This window comes from Aedes aegypti, chromosome 2 (assembly GCF_002204515.2).
Source record: "Aedes aegypti strain LVP_AGWG chromosome 2, AaegL5.0 Primary Assembly, whole genome shotgun sequence".
Taxonomy (NCBI): domain Eukaryota; kingdom Metazoa; phylum Arthropoda; class Insecta; order Diptera; family Culicidae; genus Aedes; species Aedes aegypti.
In genome coordinates, this window is record NC_035108.1 from 303,410,452 (window position 1) to 303,431,669 (window position 21,218).

Here is a 21,218-nt window from a genome sequence, read left to right on the forward strand (position 1 = left end):
ACATAGGTCTTAAAATCTACATACGCAATAAGGTGCATAGTGGATGATTATAGATGAAGTAGGTGTTATTCATTATTCAATGAAGTATGTTAAATTGTATCTTTGTTACGTGCTCAGAAACGTTTGAAAGATTTAAATACGAATCTTGACGAATGCAACGAAAGTTATTAGATCAATAAATAACTACTTATATCTGTAAATCCCAAGGCCTGAACTCCATGGTGTCCTTGTAGGATCAATAACATCGATAAGAATCAAAGTGATGCTCCATTTACTTACGTTAATGGCTAAGGGTCTGTATCGTGATCAAAACCTATCACTAGACCTCTAGTTACGCTTATAGATCCTGAGTTCTATATTCGATGGAGTCCTTTGCGGACCAAGAACATCCGTACAAACCAATGCAATGATACGTTTGATTGTATAAAGCATTAAGAGTCTATGCTATCATTAAAAACCATCAATATACAATTGCTTAGGCTTATAGAGCCTTATGCCTGTATTCCATTGAGTCCTTAGAGGGCCAAGAGCCTCGATAACAATCTTTAAGGGTCCGGTATTGTGAGATATGTTTCTACACAGAAATGATCAATTGATCTCCATTTACCCAAACTCCAAGGAATTCTTGGAAGACCTCAGCTTTTACCCAGATAAATAATGGAAAAAATCAAAAATTGCTTGAGATACTGAAAAAGCATATTCTCTCGAAAAAAGAAATGTTTCTTATAAGTAGAACTAAAAAAGCAAAACCTCGTTTTACGAACTAAGCTGCCTTGTTTTACTATTTGAGTGTATCAGGAAACTGTTGAAGATTTTCCATCAAGTACTTTCCCGACCGGATGCAAATTTGATCGCCCAATTATATCTACGGTCTTCCTATATAATCTAGGAATTTTCAGTGGTGCAGCTGAATCTTCCTATTGGCTATCGGGATTTTTTCTAATGAGCTTAAATCACATATGGCGACCACCAACAGTTCGGTTTCGAGTTGATCTATCATTATAAGCAGCCTTAAAATAAATTCCTCTGCGATGCAAAGATGAGGCGATTTTCCCCATTTCGTGAGGAGTAAAAACTGAACTCAAAATTTTCAACACAGATCCTCAAGCGATTCGAGTGAAAGTGCAAAAATATGGTACTCTCTCTCTCTCTCTCTTGTTGCGATGCTCACCTTACTTTCGCTTCAAAAGAACTCTTGAGTGTCCTGCCTGAACAGTCCTCGGGGAGTTGTGATGGCACTCTTTTTTGATGGAATTTGACTCTGTTGTGTTTTGTGCTACATCTTCTTCGCTCATTTTTCGTTGCATCTCTGCTTAGCATTTGTTCACTCCCTCGCAAAGAGGCAAAGGCAGCATGCTGCTCTAGAGTATGTCACCAAACTCTGATGATATTGAAGAGTATTATCAAGCCTGATTATAAGTTTCAGCTGGTATTTCCAACATGATTTATTAGAAGTTTTCCAGTGAGAAAGAAGACCCGGTGGATATCCTCTTTCCATTTCAGTAGATTTACTCTAGACATTGCTTCAAAAGCATCAGACGTAATTTGTCCCAGAGTTTCAATTAAAACAATTGAAAAGTTCATGTCAGCTCAGGAATAAGCAATGCCAGGTTTGTTAAGTATACTCCAAAAACTTTACTTTTGGTTCCTAGACTTCTTGCAATGTTTTCATCAGAAACTTGTTTCTTTAATAACTGAAATTTTTATGATTTTGCTTGCAATTGAAACTGCACATGAAAACTCTGTCGTTAAAAAACCGATATTCATTCTCTTCAAACAAATATTTCTCTGTATTTTTTTTTCTTTCAAAGAGAGAAACCATTAGAATCACTGGAAAAATTTCTTGACACTGCATTTTCAAATAAAAATCCCTAAAATTATAGACTTATTGATGAACTTTTGCCATTTCGTCGCTTCTTTAGATTTTAATTCGGAAAGTTACATATTAAACAGTAATTTTCAAAATCAAAATTTTCCGGAAAAAACAATTGTTTGGAACAATGAGTCAAAATTTAATCGCCAGTTCAGATCCTCCAATAATAACTTTAAATGCATGTTATTCTAGAGCTATTCTTTCGAATCCAACACTGCTAAGATTCTTTAAACGGCCTTCAAACAAGACTGAGAGAAGCCGAAGTTAGACAATATTGGCTATAGTTCTTCAATTGTTTTCAGGATCTGTAATAGAATCAGTCAAGTTTAACAATCAATGTAACTTTCCTTAATATTGGATAGTCTTCGAGAAGTTCTACAGCACCAAATCCCACCAACTGCTCCGAAATCTAACTCGCACCTTCATTTACACTCCTTAAATCACCGATCTGTGCAGGCTGTTGTGATCCTTCCGACCTCCGTCCAAAACCTCGATCCTCTATCGTTCGAATTAGTAGTCTAAATGAACTTCTTACAGAAAGACAAACACATGAGTATAGGACACAGCTTACAGCACATAGGAGGGGAAGTCCAACGACGGTGAATTACAAAGTGATCTGTTTTTTTTTTTCTATACGAACATGTTCAGTTTACGGTTACTACTCTCAAAGGGAAACGTCAACGAGTGATGAAAATAGTTACGAAACGTGCTCATCTACGCTACAGTAGAACGCAACCTACAATTTAGCATCAGTTCTAGTTACACACACTCTTTTTGCTTCACACATCTTCGAGTGTCTCTGTATGGTTTTGCTCTCTGCTGATTTCGTCAATCGTTTTTTAACATTTATTATTTGTTGTTTTAATTGTTTTCCCTTTTTCTCATTATTCGTTTTTTCTTTTATTTATAAATGCGAAACCGTTGGTTTTGTGGGAGATTTGCCTGGCTTCCTAACAACAACAACACTGCGTACTCTACCCTCTTCACTCTTTCTCGCGCTCTTTCTCTCTTCCTCGCAAGTCTTTGGATTCGAGACCTCGGTGGCCTCGTTGCTCTCTCGCTCCATTCCCATGGACTCAGCACAGCCCAGCACTTCTCCGGGTTCCCGAAGAAGAACTATAGCTCGATCCGCATAACCTCCAACTCTCGTTTTCTACGTTTGATTCATCATCATCATCACCTGTGACTGCACGTGTGTCTGTTTTTTTGTTTTGTGTACGTGTTTGTACATGGTTTGCGGGATTGCTTTTCCCGTTTAACCATTTCTCGTTTCGATTTGTTTTGTTCTCTATTTGGTTAATTTAGATACACTTTTAAGGTTTAACACTTTTGTTGTTTTCATTTTGTTATTAGTTTGAACTAATGTTAGAGGTATTTCTATTTGCCTTACTTTGTTTTCTTTTTAATTTACTTTCTTTCTCTCTTTAGCTTATATCGACTTTCTTACTCTGTGTATACATACTTTTTTTTTAAATTATATACTTGGTTTTACACTTTACAGTAACTAAATATGTACAGCACAATAACCACAATGTTTTAAAGCCGTTCCGACGGCTTCCTCTAATTCATTCCTCTTCCTAAACATCACATCACATCTCGGTTTTGTTTAATTTTTTTTTCTTCTTTTTTGATATATTTTTTATTATAATAGTTAGAAGGTCAACTTAAGTGATTCTTTTTTTTTCAATTTTTTCTCTAGTTTTTTCCTAATAATGCCAAACTGTTTCCCATCGAATCGTTACAAACACATTGTTTCCATTTTGTTTTTCAATGTAACAAATTTTATTTAGCGTTTTTTTTTCTTGTTGCAGTTAATTTAAAACTTAGGACAGCGCAAAAATAAACAAAACAACATTTCCGTAATGGATTAATAAAAAAAATCTTATAAAACGAAGCCTAAACACGTACGAACAACTTGTTTGTTTTATCACTTTAATCCGACAGAAGTTTTTGCAGAAGGAGGGATGAATTTTTCGGGTCACCGACTCGTATTGCCTCCGAAGAATTCTGGAAAAAATGGGAAGAAAAAGATAAACAATAATGGTTAGTTTGGTGGTTTTTAGGGTGCAGTTTCGGAACCGGAATAGGCTTCTGACACGGAAAGCTTTAGTATGGTATAACTGAATAGATGCTGACAAGCAGATGAATTTGGGCGGCAATGTGGCTGATAGCTGAAGAGTGGATGGGATGATGTTCAAATTTGTTGATTGATATTTTTTGGTTCGTTTAAATATCAAATTGAGTAGATTCTTACCCTATTTTTGTAACTATGGTTTAAAAGACAATTTAAAAGACAATTTACACCGTCTTCAGCCAAAGGCTGCACAGACTGAACATTACTAACATTAGACAACGGACACATGGAACGACCAGTGGACCAGTGAAGAATTTTTCGTTTGACGAAAAGTTTTCTCCGACTGGGGCGGGAATCGAACCCACACTCCGTAGCGCAATACGCCTAAACGACTGACGCCGCTAACCGCACGGCTACGAAGCCCACATTATCTTGCCATGGGGATTATTCGAAAGATATTGTGCCTTTATTTGGTCAACATATGGGTACCCAAGCAGGAACAAATAACTCGCCCCTAACTGTGCTTACCATATTTTGGTATTATTTTAGAATTTGGTATTGAAAATATTGTTAAAAATAATTAAAAATATCTCATTAAGGTATTCCGAGGACTGATCGAGCTACTGAACCACTATTCAAAAATAACATTTCCATATGAAAATTTATCATGTCTTATTAAGGTATTGCAATACCGGATAAAATTATCGGCTAAGTGTTTGTAGATTATGCATGAGATATTCTTTGGGGAATTTTATCTCTTATGCAGGACTCTTTCATACTTCATTCGGGAAGCAAATATAAAAAATTATCTGATATGAAATATTTCAGCTTGCCATTCAGCAGCAACTTTCTTCTCCTCGGGTAAATTAAAAGTGCTTCTTATTATCAAGTTTTAGATTATCTGGTATAGCAAAACTCTCCGAATTAAAGAACATGAGAGTTGTTGACCGCTCGGCTGTGCGGAGCTCGGCAAAAGAATGAAAATTAGCCGAACTCAACTGAGTGTGTATGATATCTCTAGTTCATGATGTTTTGGAACGTTGGTGTCTTCAGAAGAGTTATTCAGTAGCACAACAGCTAACATTATTTGCACACTTCAACAGAGTATTGGAGTTCGGCAAAAAAAATTACCGAATTTGAACTGTAAAGCGATAAATTACAGATGTGTCGGTAATCGAGCAGTTATTGACTTGACAGCAATATTATCGAGTTACGGTGAATTCTCGTTGATCTGTCAACATTTTTACTGATTTTCAACAACTAGTTTTGATCCGAGAGAGAGGAACTTACTTACAGCTGGTATGTTTTCTAGCCTTCTTTGACATTTTCAATTCATGGGTCAGATGAACTTATTTTGGTCAGAATCATATTTACTTCATGTTGTCCACTATGAAAAAGTATATGAATACAAAAAATCAATAGCAGTTCATCAACATACAACGATATTAAGGTATTCCACTATTTAAAATGTGAAATCATTGAGAAACACCTAAAAAAATTGATTACGTTTACTTGAATTTAGTCGCTTTTTCACGTTTTTCCCTCCGAATGTGTTGGTCTTCCAGTGACAGTTGGATACAGGTTCCCTTGACTTTTGGGAGCTCGCAATCTAAGCCTCTTTGGTTTGATCAGTGCACAGTGGGACGGATTGGGGTTTTAGGAGGAAAGATGGAACTCACGCCTTCAATTGTGATTTTACTTAAAAATGATGTTCTACAAAGTTGTTTCTATTATAAAAACAATTTTTTTGGTCGGAACGAAAATTAGGGTGGCCCTTTGTAAAAAAAGATAACCATCAAAACTTTTTTATTTTAAGGAATATTAAAATAGTTTGTTCTACAAAGTTGAAGATCGGAAAATTTTAAGCTGATTTGACAAAAAAGTTTTTTCCTAGCTCAAAAATTGACCGTTTTAGAGCATTTTTCGCTATTGATGTAGGGTGGCCCTTCAAAAATAGTGTTTTGTGTGTTTTTTAGATTTCTCAGCAAAGTTGTCTTCCCTTCATCTTTAGAGCCGATTGAGACGCATGTTTTGAGGTCAGTACAATTTTGTAGGTGATAGTTATAAACATTTTTCATATAAAACAAACGTCAAAAGAGTTCAGCAATAAAAATAAGGAGAAAAGTCTTTTGAAAATAAATTCTAAATTTACCACACGGTTGAATTTCCCGGCATGGCTCCTCCCAAACATCCAAGTACTTCTGTTTTGGGATTTTTCAGGCTTTTTGGGAAACATTCTGATTATTTGTCCACCGTAGGAGATATATCGTATCTGAAACGGTATATTACTAAAGTACGATTCCTGATTATGACGCTGACTTTCAAGCCTAGATTAAGGAGAATAACTAAATGCATAATTTGAGAGTTCTTTTAAAATCTGTTATTAACGGTTATTAGCATATGAACCAGTCATATCGTTAGCAAACAGATCCACCGAAGAATAATACGATTTTTATTCACATTTTCAAGCTATCGTCATGTCAACACATTTTTTTTCTTGTTTTCCCAGCTAAACCAACATATAGAAAATGTTTTTTTTTGTTATTAAGAAGTCTTTAACTATTCATCAGAAAAAATTGTATCAATATTCTTTTTTTTGGCATTGCGTCCCCGCTGGAACAGATCATACTTCTCAGGTTATTGTTGTTAAGAGCACTTCCACAGTTTTTAACTGAGAGCTTTCTTTGGCATTTTCGTCATGTTGCATTCGTGTATCGTATGTATTAGTATCGATGATACTTTATGTCCAAGGAAGTAAATTAAATTTGTATCTATTTGTTTCCATTAGCTATATCTTTTATTTTTGCGTTTCAATTAGCTCGAAAAGTGATGAGAAGACAGTTTTGCTGAGAAACATGAAATAATAAAAATAAAACACAACAACCAATTTTTTATGGGCCACCCTACATCAATAGCGAAAAATGCTCTAAAATGGTCAATTTTTGAGCTAGGAAAAAACTTTTTTTGTCAAATCAGCTTAAAATTTTCCGATCTTCAACTTTGTAGAACAAACTATTTCAATATTCCTTAAAATAAAAAAGTTTTGATGGTTATCTTTTTTTACAAAGGGCCACCCTAATTTTCGTTCCGACCAAAAAAATTGTTTTTATAATAGAAACAACTTTGTAGAACATCATTTTTACGTAAAATCACAATTGAAGGCGTGAGTTCCATCTTTCCTCCTAAAACCCCAATCCGTCCCACTGTGCAGTGTAGCTTTGCTGTAAATTACAACAATATTATGTGCAAACACTGTTAGAATGAAGGTGAACATGGTAATTTGTGAACGTTATATAATATAACGATCATCAATAATTGCAGGGTCTGCCATAAATAGGCAGCTATCCATTTTTTCTGTCTCGTATAATTGGCAACACTGCTAGCATTTTTTCATGACCTACATTTTCAGACGTGCTTGATTTTGGACTCCCGTAATAATTTCTCGAGAGAAACCCCGGAGGAGTTCTTGGGGGATATCAACAGAAGAATCATTGAAATCTCCGAAGGAATTCTTGAAAAAAAAGTAGTTCTTGATATCCCCGGAGAAATCCTTAAAAATCTTGGAGGAAGTTCTCGGACCAATTCCTGGATGAAATTGCCGGAGGAGTTTCACGAGCGATTTCCAGATAAATTCCTGGATGAATTCTCTAAAAAAAATCCCCAGCAGAATTCCTGGATGATATCCTCGCAGGAATTCTTGAGGAAAATTCTCAAAGGGATCAAATCCCCAGAAGATTTTTTGGAGGTAATTTACGGAGGAATTTTTGGAGGAATTCCTGGAGGAAAGCCCAGCAACAATTTCTGCAGAAAATCCCCGGAGAAGTTTTTGAGGGAAAATCTCCGCAAGAATCATTGAAATTCCCGAAGGAATTCGTGTAAAGTAGTTCTTGATTTCTTCGGAGGAATCTTTGAAGTTCCCGGAGGAATTTCTGGAGGACATTCTCCGACCAAATCCTTCAGGAAATCTCCTAAGGAATTCCTGGAGGAAATTCCCGGAGAAATTCCACGTGCGATTTCCAGAGAAATTCCTAGATAAATTATCCAAAAAAAAATCCTCGGGAGAATTCCCCTGAAGAATTTGTTTAATGAAATCTCCGAAATTATTTTTGGACAAAATCTCCAGAGGATTCCCTGGAGGAAATCCCTGCAGGAATTCTTGGGAGAAATTCTCAAAGAAAGTGAATCCCCGGAAGAATTTTTGAGGGAATTCCTGGAGGAAAACCCGGAAAAAATTGTAGAGAAAATCCCAGGAGGAGTTTTTGGGGGATATTTCCGGAAGAATCATTGAAATTCCCGAGGGAATTCTTGGAAAATAAAAGAAGTTCTTGATATGGGGAAATCCTTGAAGTTCCCGAAAGAAATTCTTGGACCAATTCCTGGAGGAAATTGCCGGAGAAATTTCACGTGCAATTTTCTGATAAATTTCTGGATGAATTCTCTGAAAAATCCCCAGGAAAATTCCTGGACCAAGTCCTCAGAGGAATATTTTTTTATGAAATCCCAAGAGGAAATCCCCTGGATAGCCCAGGAACAATATCTTCAGAAAATCCTCGGAGAAGTTTTCGGGGGATATCTCTGGAAGGATCATTGAAATCCCCGAAGGAATTCGTGTTAAAAAGTAGTTCTTGATATCCGCGGAGGAATCCTTGAAGTTCCCGGAGGAATTCTTGGAGGAAATTCTCAGACCAATTCCTTGAGGAAATCTCCTAAGGAATTCCTGGAGGAGTTTCCCGGAAAAATTCTACGTGCAATTTCCAGATAAATTCCTGGATGAATTCTCTGAAAAAATCCTCAGGAGAATTTTGGTTTAATGGAATCCCAAGAGGAAATCCCCGAAAGAATATCTGGAAAAAATCCCCAGAGGAATTCCTGGATGAAATCCTCACAGGAATTCTCGAGGGAAATTCTCAAAGGGATCAAATCCCCGGAAGCGTTTTTGGAGGTATTCTACGGAGTAATTTTTGAAGGAATTTATGGAGGATAGCCCAGGAACAATTTCTTCAGAAAATCTCCGGAGAAGTTTTTGGGGGATATCTCCGGGAGAATCATCGAAATCCCCGAAGTAATTCTTGTAAAAATGTAGTTCTTGATGTACCCGATGGAATCCTTGAAGTTCCCGGAGGAATTCCTGGAGGAAATTCTCAGACCAATTCCTTGAGGAAATTTCCTAAGGAATTCCTGGAGGAAACTACCGGAGAAATTCTACGTGCAATTTCCAGATAAATTCCTGGATGAATTCTCTGAAAAAATCCTCGGAGGAGTTTTTTTTTATGAAATCCCAAGAGGAAATCCCCAAAAGAATATCAGGACAAAATCCCCAGAGGAATCCCTGCATGAAATCCTCGCAGGAATTCTCGAGGGAAATTCTCAAAGGGAACAAATCCCCGGAAGCGTTTTTGGAGCTATTCTACGGAGCAATATTTGAAGGAATTCCTGGAGGATAGCCCAGGAACAATTTCTTCAGAAAATCCCCGGAGAAGTTTTTGGGGGATATCTCCGGAAGAATCATCGAAATCCCCGAACCAATTCATGTTAAAAAGTAGTTCTTGATATCCCCGAGTTCCCGAAGGAATTCCTGGAGGAAATTATCGGACCAACTCCTTGAGGAAATTTCCTAAGGAATTCCTGAAGGAAATTCCCGGAGAAATTCCACGTGCAATTTCCAGATAAACTCCTGGATGAATTCTCTGAGAAAATCCCCAGGAGAATTCCTGGACGAAATCCTCGGAGGAATTTTTTTAAATGAAATCCCAAAAGGAAATCCCCGAGAGAATATCTGGACAATATCCCCAGAGGAATTCCTTGATGAAATCCTCGCAGGAATTGTCGATGGAAATTCTCAAAGGGATCAAATCGCCGGAAGATTTTTTAAAGGTAATTTACGGAGGAATTTTCGGAGAAAAGCCCAGGAACAATTTCTGCAGAATATCCCCGGAGAAGTGTTTGAGGGAAAATCTCCGGATAAGTTTTTGGGGGATATCTCCGGAAAAATAATTGAAATCCCCGAAGGAATTCTTGGAAAAAAGTTCTTGATATCCCCGGAGGCTTCCTTGAAGAATCATTCCCGAAGGAATTCCTGGAGAAATTCTCGGACCATTTCCTTGAGGAAATCCCCTAAGGAATTCCTGGAGGAAATTCCCGGAGAAATTCCACGTTCAATTTTCAGATGAACTCCTAGATGAAGTCTCTGAAAAAATCCCCAGGAGAATTCCTGGACGAAATCTTCGGAGGAGTTTTTTCTATGAAATACCAAGAGGAAATCCCCGAGAGAATATCTGGACAATATCCCCAGAGGAATTTCTGGATTCTCGAGGGAAGTTCTCAAAAGGAACAAATCCCTGGAAGATTTTTTTGTTGGTAATTTACGGAGGAATTTTTTGAGGAATTCCTGGAGGAAAGCCCAGGAACTATTTCTGCAGAAAATCCCCGGAGAAGTTTTTGGGGGATATGTCCGGAAGAATCACTGAAATCCCCGAAGGAATACAACTGAAATGCAAATAAATGTTTTGCGCGATTGCACGATGCAATAAAAATTATGACAATGATTATGTGATAGTATATTTTTACCTATTTTGTTATTGTTACGAATTGTAATTCAGGTTACCAAAGAAACAATTTTAGTACTATAACATACTATAACCCAAACTAACAATTTTAGTACTATAAGCCAAGATTAATTGCTTTCTGCTGTATAACAGCTGAATTTAAGCAACAAACGCTGCAAAAAAAACGAAACCTGTCAAAAATAGAACGATTAGCGTTAATACAACTATAACGCAAACATTTTGCAACTACAAATCTTAGCTAACTATATTTTGTCTTGAATCGCTTTTGCTGCTTTTACAAAGCTGTAACTCAACACCTTAAACAGTAGCAACCTAATGTTGTGGAATAAAAGTCCCCATCGTTCATCCGGCTGCTTCTATGCAATATGTTTCGCCATGCTGCCTAATATATAAATTAGAAGCGCTTTGCCGTTTGTTATACAGCGCACATACAGCAAACAGCTATATAATAACAATATGTGGCGCAACTACACAACTTGTTGGATGTAAACATTGCGTTTGAAGTTTCTCACCCTTTTGCAGTCTGATGAAATGGTATAAGCATGGTTAGAACATCTTATAACATCATCATAAAACATTACGTGAGCCGTTTTCGATGTTGAACAAAACAGTGTTTTTTTTTTTCTTTGCTTTCGATACATACTGTGATGGCAGCAAGGACAGCGTCGAAACTTGTTAATGCAAAGATCGTGAGTTCGATCCCAAGCGGTGGCGGGTACTCTAATTGTGTAACGTTGAGAACATCAAATTTAGATACTTGTGAATTGAGCTCCGGAAGCTGTGAAACAGATTGAAAATAAAATTTAATCGATAATACAGCGGAGCTGTATAAAAATTATTCAACAGTTGCGAAATAGTTGAAAAAGCGCCTTCCGAAGATGTAATACAGCTACTTGTCCTATAACGGTCGAGACAAAGCTATGATCGGTATGGATAAGAGCTGCCAACACAGTTTAAAAATAGCTAAGTACCGTAAGGACGCCATTCACCGCTCATTTAACAGCATTTCAACACATTAAATTCTGTAAAAAATCGGATTTGCAGTTATTTGAATAATAAAGATACATATAAAGAATTTGGATACTAAGATATTCAAAACAAATGAGGTAAATTTATTTGACAAATGAATCAACAAACGCAATTCATTGCCTACTAAGATCAAACCATAAAAACTGTAGGCAAGAAACGTCAGAATCAATGACCCAAAAGCAGCCAGAGTTAGGAACAAACAATTTGAAGGACAAATGGGGAGTATAAATATAGTATAGTATAAATAAGTATACTAAAAAATGCTGTTTTCAAGTTTTTCATCGGTATTTTTAGGAAATTTGTTAAAATGTCAAATTTCCTAAAAATACCGATGAAAAACGAAAAAAAGCATTAATCGTAAAAGATTGACTATACATGCGATGTGTATAGGATGAAAAATAGTTGAAAGAACATCAAAATATATTTTCCTTAAACTAGGTTTTTGCCACTTAGGCACTTTGCTTCTCAATATCTCAAATGCGATCATGCGATGCGATCAAATGATTTGCTTAATCGGAAGTTGAACTGTTTAGCGATGAAAATCTTACAATTTTTGTAGCTTGATCGAACGAGTACATATTTTAATCGCGCTTCAATATCTCAATTTTGATATTTTTTTCAAAATAGGTACCTAAATTATTAACCTTTACGTTACCGGCCTCCGACAAGGCAAACAGCTGCCATTTCGTCAATTTCCATTTTTTGAAACTACCCTCAGTTTACTTTAAAAGGGTTTCAGTTATTTGTCATAAATGGACAATTTTGTATTCGGAACCCTGCCGGAGATATTCCGTGTTGTACTGGGGACACGAGGGCGCCAAATTCGAGATATGTGATTATTTTTTTTATTTATTTCAGCTACAACACTAAAGTATTTATGTAAAACGTGAGATATTAGTCGATCATTTCAACATAATTTGAATAAGTGGACCGTTCCGGAACATCGTAGCCGGTTCCGTCAGGGCCAGTTTGGGGACATTTCCGTTTCATGTCCAAAACATACCGTGCGACGTCTCAATCTTCTTGAATTCGGAAGAACACGTCAATAAAGGAAAAATAAACTAAATATCCATATATGTGGCCACTCCACAGCACCTGACACAGGTTCCGCCAGGGCCTTTTTAATGACCTTTCCCTTTTTTGTCGGAAACATATCATGCGACGTATCAATCTTTGTGAAAACGATAGAACTTGTCAATAAAAAAGAAAAACCCCGGTAAAAACAGATGTGGCCTCTCCAGATCTCCTGGCACAGGTTCCACGACGGCCTTTTTGGGGACATTTCCGTTTTATGTCCAAACATACCGTGCGACGTCTCAATCTTCTAGAATATGGGAGAACATGTCAATAAAGGAAGAACAAACTAAATATCCATGGATGTGGCCACTCCACAGCACCTGACACAGGTTCCGCCAAGACCTCTTTGAGGACATTTCGGTTTTTGTTGGAAATATACTGTACGACGTTCAAGCTTCTTGAATTAGAAAGAACATGTCGATAAAGGAAGAATAAACTAAATATCAATAGAATTGGCCACTCCGAATCACCTGACACAGGTTCCGCCAGGGCCTCTTTGAGGACATTTCCGTTTTTTATCGGAAACATACCGTGCGACGTCTCAATCTTTATGAATTCTGAAGAACTTGTCAATACATGAAAAATAAACACGGTAATGGAAGATTTGGTCACTTAAGAGCTCCTGGCACTGGTTCCACGAGGACCTCTTTGAGGACATTTCTGCTTTTTTATTATGAAAATTTATTGGCTTTTTTCGGTGAATACAATACCTATACTCAGAGTGAAAGGGAGTAACGAAAGTAATGAAATGACAAGGTGGATAGAATCGCAAGTGAGCGACGAGAGAAATGAATAGAAGTTGAAAATTTGTTTTAACAGAGGGCCATATGTGTGAACAACACAATCGAAACGGCAAATCGTTGTCTCACGTCCTGGTTATGAACGGCTAGATGTTGTAGTGTTGGTCACTACTAACACAAGACAGGCAAAAATTTGTCGCCTCGACTTAAATCAAATAATAATCAAATTTTCCAAATTTGGCACCCTTGTGACCCCAGTACAATCCGGAATATCTCCGGCAAGGTTCCGCATTCAGCATTCTCCATTTATGACACATAACTGAAACCTTTTTAAAGTAAACTGACGATGGTTTCAAAAAAAAAAATCGAATGGGAATTGACGAAATGGTAGCTATTTGATAATGCCTTGTCGGAGGCCGGTAACGTAAAGGTTAATGAAGATTTCAATATGTAGATTCAATGGCATTTAACAAAATTCTAACAGCTCGTCTCGTAGGAAAAATTTGTCGAGAGGTGGTTCAAGAATAATATTCGTGCTAATTTCAAACGTGTTTTGAACATTGTTCCAAGGGCACGGAATATTTTGCTTTGGTTTCTAATCTACGAAAAAATGTTCAGTACATCAATATTTTGTACATTTGTAAAGGTCTAGCGTTGTGAAAATCTCAAATTCTCATATCTCATGCTTGAGATATTTCACGCTTGAGTTGTAGCTCACGCAACTCAACAGTTTAAAAATCATGCATGAATTGATCCATCCATTTGACTCACTAGTTCATACTTTCACAGTTTTTTCACGCACAGTACTTATACTTTGTTTTTCTGATAGAAATATAACAAACCTTTCTAATGTAAACAGTAACATAAAGGTTTAATAGAATTTCGATGGGTTTTATGATTGAGTCATTTTTAACGGCATGAGCGTGTGCAAGTGATTTCGCATAAAAATCTCATGCGTAAGTTTTCTCTCGCGGGAGAATTCAATAATTGAGATTTGAATGTGAGTCTTCCAGCACTACATCAAATCCTTATAATTTAAATCAGCCCCTGTCATACTATTGAAGAAACAAATTTAGAAAGGAAAATAATATGTCGTGATGAAAATCAATGGATCAATGTTCGTTGAAAAGAATGGATCAAAAAACTTGGATTTTTAGATCTTTAAATATTTATCAAATGACAACTACCCGCCAAAAATTTATAAAAAAAAGGTGCAAAAGAGGGGAATGATTTCTGATTTCTACTCGGACGCCAATCGTCAAATCTCCTTACCCGTTGGACAGGGTTGACATTTTCGTCGGTTCCCGAAGGCCAATCGCTAGACGCCAGGAATTTACTATCTAATAGCGTTGTCCCAACTTCTAGCAGTTTAAAAACATGAGAAGTTGCGTATTTTAACATTTTTTTTACAATCGGGATTTCACGCGTGGAGATTTGGTAGAGTTCACATAAAGGGAAGAGAGAAATAGAGAGAAAGAAGAGAACACCACATTAGGGGAAGAATTTGGTTAGTTGGTGTAGACTTGAGTTGGGTGCGACATCGAATTCTTTCTCTTTTGGGAAGGTGAATTCGGATTAGTAGTGAGTGGGCGGTGCTTGACAAAAAGTGGGTGGGTGTGAGTGTTTTTTGTTTAGTATCATTAGTGTACCTATGTGATGAAGAAGTATGTCAATCTGTCGTAGACAAACACTAACCTTTCGGCGCGAGGTGAAAATTGAATAGCATTGACGGATCGATGTCGCCGGGCGTGTTGAGTAACGATGACGTACCTGGTAACTGTGATGTTTGCATTCCGTCTCCGTTGCCAGAACTATTTACTCCACCTCCTCCTCCTCCTCCGACTGATCCCGTTCCACTCCCCCCAACACCTCCACCACTACCAACTAGATTCCCTGTGATACCGCCCATGCCGGGGCTTAGTACGGAACCGTTGCTACCCGGTCCCATCCCGGCACTGTTCGTACTGCCAACGTTGTTGGCTCCGCCCATTCCCGTCATGACACCACCACCACTTCCGGCGCCGCTTCCACCACCACCGGGGCCAGTACCAGCTCCGGCTCCACTTCCACCGACTCCGACTCCTCCCATGGGCGACATTCCGATCGGGCTTTGCGGTGTTCGCAGGCCGCCCGCTCCGCCAACACCGCCACTTGCTGCGTTCTGTGCCCTACCCGAGACCACTGCCCTCAACTCCTGCCGGACGTGTTCCGAAGTGCCCAGCCCACCTCCGTTGTTGCCACCTGCAAGAAGAACAAACGACCGGTTTTTGCTAGAGATCTTCATTCCACCCTTCTATTTCGGTAGCATATCTCTTTCTCGCCGGAACAACGCTTAGATGGCACGCGCTGGAGTGTTCCCGAGCGAGAGAGGCAGAGACAGTTTAGTTACAGCGGGGTTTATTTACAGCGGGTGGTGTGGATCGGTTAGTCAAGACACGCTCGCTTCGACGGCGTATGGCTTGGGGTAAGATGAAAGGGGTGCTCTCAATTTCGAGGTGAACCTGCCAATGCCGAATCGGGTGAATTGATCTTGTATGTACAAAGGTTGCATGATGAAGGCGGAATTGGTTAGAAAGCTGGATAATTTTGAAACCCCCGTGAAATCCGAATTTCGACTTGGGAACGGCCAAATTATGAGAGATTTGCTCAAAGTAATTTCGACATGAATGGTCACAAGAACACACAACGACAGCAACGGACAACAGAGAATTACACAGCACATGTAAAACGTTCAGTTTTGTTTGGAATCGGTATGGAGATGCGGAAGCGGAAGAGATGAGATAGGTTTAGGGAGATAAAGGAGGCGCTTGGTATGTGTTGAACAGAATGTGTATGTATCGAACATTGAAATGTGTACGTGCAGGGATGTAGATATGTGTATGGATGTACTTCTTTTGTGGGGATGTTTTGAGTTTGGTATGGGTTGGTGCTGCTTACCAGCTTGACTGCGATTGAAGTAATCGCCTGGTGAGCCTGCAGAGTGCTGCTGCTGCATTGTGGCATTGTTGAACATCATCCCATAGCCACTAGTGTCCGGACCGGGTCCATGTCCACCGTACGAGGGACGTGGCGATCCTGTGGGAAACAGCTCGGTTTAGACGTGTGGTTGGTCTTGACAAATGTCTCCCCGTGTCTCTGAATGACGTCTGTTACAGTGTGTGACTAAAAGTGCTCCCGTTTTATGCCCTAATTACAGTTCAAGAGACGACTGTTTGCGCGTAGACAGAATAGCTCAAATTTATGAGGTCAAAAATGTGTGTGTGCTTTGGCCAATTTTGATTCATTCAAGGAACTCCGTTGGGTTCGTTTCAACTAAAATTCTAGCAGATTAATTCATTCTCGTGAAGCGTGATTGGAAGCATTCGCGTGTTAGCAGTTTCGAGCAGACTAGCTAGGACACTCACCTGGTAGATGCTGAGTTGCTTGAGGAGGAACGCTACCCTGCCGTTGAAGCCTCATTTGCTGATTGGCAAAGACAGGATTTCCAAAGTTAGGTCCGGCGCCAGCGTTGGGTTGGGATGGACTCGGAGGTCCTGGGAACCCGCTACCATCCACCGTGCTACCGAACGAGCCCTGTCGTGGCGTTCCTGGTGAGTTGAGCGATCGTTGTCGCTGGGGTGCTACGAATTGTCGGTTGGCTGCGGCTGCAGGATTGAAACCGGGCACCGTCTAGGACAAGAGTTTGGAATAAGTTTTGATTGAGTGGGGAGCAGATTGTGGGCACCTACCGATAGTTGAGCATTGAGCATTGGGTTTTGCTGTTGAATGGAGAGGCGGGCGTTTTGTTGCCACTGCTGTTGCTGCTGTTGTTGGAGAGCAGCAGCATTGGCCTGTGGCAGCTGTTGAGAAGTGTTGAACGGAGGTTGTCGAGGGGATAGTTGCTGATTGCCTGGATTGCCTTGCTGAAACCCAGCGGCTGCGACCAGCTGTTGCTGCTGCTGAGGTGACATCCGATGGCCCGGATTGTTGTTGAAGGGATTTCCTTGGAATCCTGCTGAGTTGGATGTGGTTTGATGTTTGGCGGGGAAATTCTGGCGGGTTGTACAATGGAACATACCTGTCTGCTGAGGACTGAGTTGTGTTCGCTGATTTGGGCTCAGCTGTTGTTGCATCAATTGGCTAGGCGAGAATCCAGGACTAAGCTGCGAGTCGGGTACTACGCTATTGGCTCGAGTGAGCGAAACGTTTGGCGCCACGGTATTGTTCAGTAACGATTCGATATTCTGCATACCTGGAGTTAATCCCACTGTAAATAAGTGGTAAGGGTTCAAATCATGAAACATGTCTACGGAAGCAGAATGACTATGAAAAAAAGGGGAACAACTGTGAAGTTACTTACGGTTAAGATCGGCGTTTGCTGTGGCATTTACCGGGACTACCATCTGTTGCTGTTTTTGCTGTTGGAGCAACCGCTGTCGCTGTTGTTCCTGCATACGCTCACGTTGCTGCTGTTGATGGGACAGCTTTTGCATAGCTATAGCACTTGGACTCGGAGCGCCATTTCCGAGCTGGCCTACGCCTGGTCCTCCTGGTCCAGACATGCGTAGTCGAGGTTGGTAGACAGGTGGGGGCGTGAAATTGGGATTTGGTGTTGTCGGGGTGCCTGGAGTTTGTTGTGACATCTGACCTGCCGGTGAGCCAACAGATCCCATTCCATGCATTGGATATGCTGGAGGACTACCGCTGTACTGCATGGGAGAGGTGACATTTTCTATTTCTCGCATCAGAGATTTCTGAATTGCATTTATTGCCAGCTTTTCTTGGATGTCTTGCTGACTTGCTTGGGATGGAGCTGTGGATGTCGATGGATCCATGGAACCTAGGAAACTAGTGAGTTCGCTATCGGCAAAGCTGACGTCGGGTGCTATGTCGATAACATGGTTAAGTATTTCGTTGAGCTCTGGATCCCATTCGGGTGTGGCATGGCTAGTGGTGGAAGTAGCTGTCGATGGCGTTGCAAACGGGCCACTGCCAACGGAGCCAATGCCCGAGTCTTGGATAGCTGCAGCGTAGTTCTGTTGGCGCTGCTGGGCGGCGATCAGCTGCTGCTGAAGCAGGGCCTGTTGTTGCTGCTGGTGGCTGAGGTAGATATCGGATGAAGTAGGTGGCTGTTGCGATGGTGAAGGCATAGCTGATTTGCGCATCTGCTGTTGCTGCTGCATCCGCAGATGTTGTACATGCTTCAGATTATTGTTACTAGTGGTAAGGTTGTTGTTGTTCAGGGTTTGGTTCGGGGCCGTCGAGCTCGTAACGCTACCCATCTGGCGTGAGATGTTCGAGGTGGGTATGTCGGGGATAATTCGAAGTGACGAGTGACCTGCCAGCATCTGTGTCGGGGCTTTGGCCGGGTTGGCCAATAGCGAGGCCAGCATTTTGTTCTTCTCACGCAACTTGGACGGTTTATCATCGGATCGTTTGGCTGCGGCTCCCTCGTCCGGTTCGGTCGAGGATCGCTTCCGATCGTTACGCTGCACTTGAAGCATCTGAAGCAGCTCTTCGTCTTTCAGCGGGGCCTGGTGCGGCTTGGGTTCATCCTGAAAACGACAAACGGTTAGTTGACGGTGGCTTGAATATTGGGTTGATGGGAGGTTTTTCATACTTTGACCTTCTGAAGCTGCCTAAGAAGTTCACTCGGCCGATTCCGCGCATCCGCATCGTCATCGTCACTTTTATCGTTGAGTAGCTAAGAATGAGAAATTAATTTTTAGGTTAGTCAAGGAAGTTCAACTACCGTTTCCGTCACTCAGTCAGTTAAATGAAGCAAGGTCGGTAAAATAGACTTTTCACAAAACGAAAACTAGTAAACAAGTGCTGGCATACAAAATTCAAAAATGGAGTTGGTAAAGAAGTGATAACTTCATTCAAAACACTATGAGAAAGTGGCTATTCAGTTATGTGAAAAAGTAAAAAAAGAAAGAGAATAATAAAACCGAAAAAATGAAATGCAAAATGAGTATAAATAAAAAGGAAAATAGATAGAGCGACAGCCTACCTGCAATAGCATATTATTGCTACCAGACTTGTGTTCGGTGCTTGGCCGGGCGCCCCCTAAGCCAGCACTGACAACACCACCACCAACACCACCGCCACCAACAGCGCCACCTTGCGACTGATGGGCTCTAACTGACTGAGGTAAACGTTGTGAAAGAGTTGTGGTACTTAATTTATTTCCATTACTATCCTTATCTTCTTCGGAATTTAGCAAGCCCTACAAGTATACGAGAACGGTTCGGAATGGTGGGTACTTGGATGGCGAATTGGGTTGTTTGCTTAAGGTCAAATGTGGTGGTTTTTTGTTCGTTGTTCAAAAGTGAAAATGAAACTTTACTCGTGATGAAATTTACGAGCTTAGAGCAATGCTGAAGAAGAGTAGGGATAGAAGAAAAGTGTCGGATGTTAACCCTTGGTCGGTCGGGATCAAATCATGTTTCATTAACTGGATGATGGATTGATTATTTAGCTCTTAAAAGGTAATAGGGCGATATTCAAAACTGAAAAGGCAATAGACGGCTCTTTTACAGTCGTAGTAAGCAAAAAAGGACCATGGAAAATGAATTAAAAACAAAGATATCTATTCACATTACGCTTGATTTCTAATCACTACTTTTTCTATACACTTTTCTAATTGCTATTAATTAACGTTTTTCTTTATTTTCCATACGTTTTGACAGCCCTCGACTACCATTCTTCCATGCGCTTGTGTTGGAAGTTTGAGAAATTTGAGAATCCAGCGTAGCGCGATCAGTGAGTAGAATACAAACATCGGTGTCGCCGCTCGGCGACCAGTGAGAGAAACTAAATGTTCGAAAGGTTGATGTCTGTACTTTTGCAGCTGGCGCCAACTGTTAGCGATTATGAACGAGATAAACAGTCGTTACCCTATTCAAATCAGACTATGTTCATATCTATATTGACTCAAATACAACTGTTTTTGAAGTACAGTTAACCCCCAATTTAGAACATTAATTGATACCGCATAGTAGGAAACTGCGGGGCGTCCAACACAGCTCTGATATTCACAAGTTACTACCTCAGGCTTCCACGGGTCAAACGATGACAAAGACCGCCAGCTAAGCGTTGCGTACTTAGCTGGCAGTGCAGTCTGGGCACTGTTGTCCTTCTGACATCAGCTAGATTGAAAATGTACGTCTCGAGCATCTGTTCCTCAGGAGGTGCGTCTGTTCTGGTATCCAGCGGCTGAGTGAGAAATGCTGTATGCTCAGCTAGATCCAAGGTAGTAGCCCCATCAGTGCGATCGTCCTAGTGCTAGTTAGGACGTTAAACAGAGCTAGCACGATGGCGCTCCGGCTAGTCAGGAGTGTTGGCGTAGGCCCAATAAGCCAACCGTAAAAATCCTTATTGCGAATAACAAAGGAGATATTACGACTCGGAACAATCGGCAAAGACCCACGCGACGAAATAAGGATTACGATTGGAAACTTGGAACATTGAACTGCAAGTCACTTGGTTTCGCAGGTTACGACGCAGGTTGATCTATGACGAACTATATTCCCGTCTCTTCAATATCGTAGTGCTGCAGAAACGTTGTTGGACGGGACAGAAGGTGTGAAGAAGCGGAATCGAGCGGCTACCTTCTACTAAAGCTATGACAATACAAATGAACTAGGAACTGGTTACATAGTATGTTGGGAAAACGCGTTATCGGGTGGCAGCCGCAAAGATGTGCCAGATGAGAATAAAAGGCCGTTCCTTCAACTACAGCATTATCAACGTACAATGTCCACACAAAGGGATCCCCGACGACGAAAAGGAGATGTTTTACGCGCAGCTAGAGCAGATATATGACGGATGCTCGTCGCGTAACATGAAAATCGTTGTTGTTGACATGAACGCACATG

At 40.2% G+C, this 21,218-nt stretch overlaps 1 protein-coding gene across 18 annotated transcripts in view; it reads right to left on the bottom strand.

Annotated features, from left to right (window-relative positions):
• Nucleotides 1-1,933: 1,933 nt before the first annotated feature.
• Nucleotides 1,934-21,218, bottom strand: part of LOC5574500 (nuclear receptor coactivator 2) — a 567,167-nt gene continuing 547,882 nt past the window's right edge. For 9 of the 18 annotated variants that reach the window (XM_021845564.1, XM_021845563.1, XM_021845561.1 and 6 more), the window contains 9 exons: nucleotides 19,352-19,567; nucleotides 18,959-19,042; nucleotides 17,699-18,893; nucleotides 17,417-17,605; nucleotides 17,088-17,353; nucleotides 16,764-17,028; nucleotides 16,297-16,434; nucleotides 15,055-15,600; nucleotides 1,934-3,880 (listed from right to left, as the gene is read on the bottom strand). In XM_021845564.1, coding sequence (XP_021701256.1) covers nucleotides 3,852-3,880; nucleotides 15,055-15,600; nucleotides 16,297-16,434; nucleotides 16,764-17,028; nucleotides 17,088-17,353; nucleotides 17,417-17,605; nucleotides 17,699-18,893; nucleotides 18,959-19,042; nucleotides 19,352-19,567 — 2,928 coding nt within the window. In that variant the 3' untranslated portion in view covers nucleotides 1,934-3,851. The remainder of the gene's footprint in view (nucleotides 3,881-15,054; nucleotides 15,601-16,296; nucleotides 16,435-16,763; nucleotides 17,029-17,087; nucleotides 17,354-17,416; nucleotides 17,606-17,698; nucleotides 18,894-18,958; nucleotides 19,043-19,351; nucleotides 19,568-21,218) is intronic. The other 9 variants (XM_021845568.1, XM_021845569.1, XM_021845571.1 and 6 more) reach the window with 9 other exon arrangements.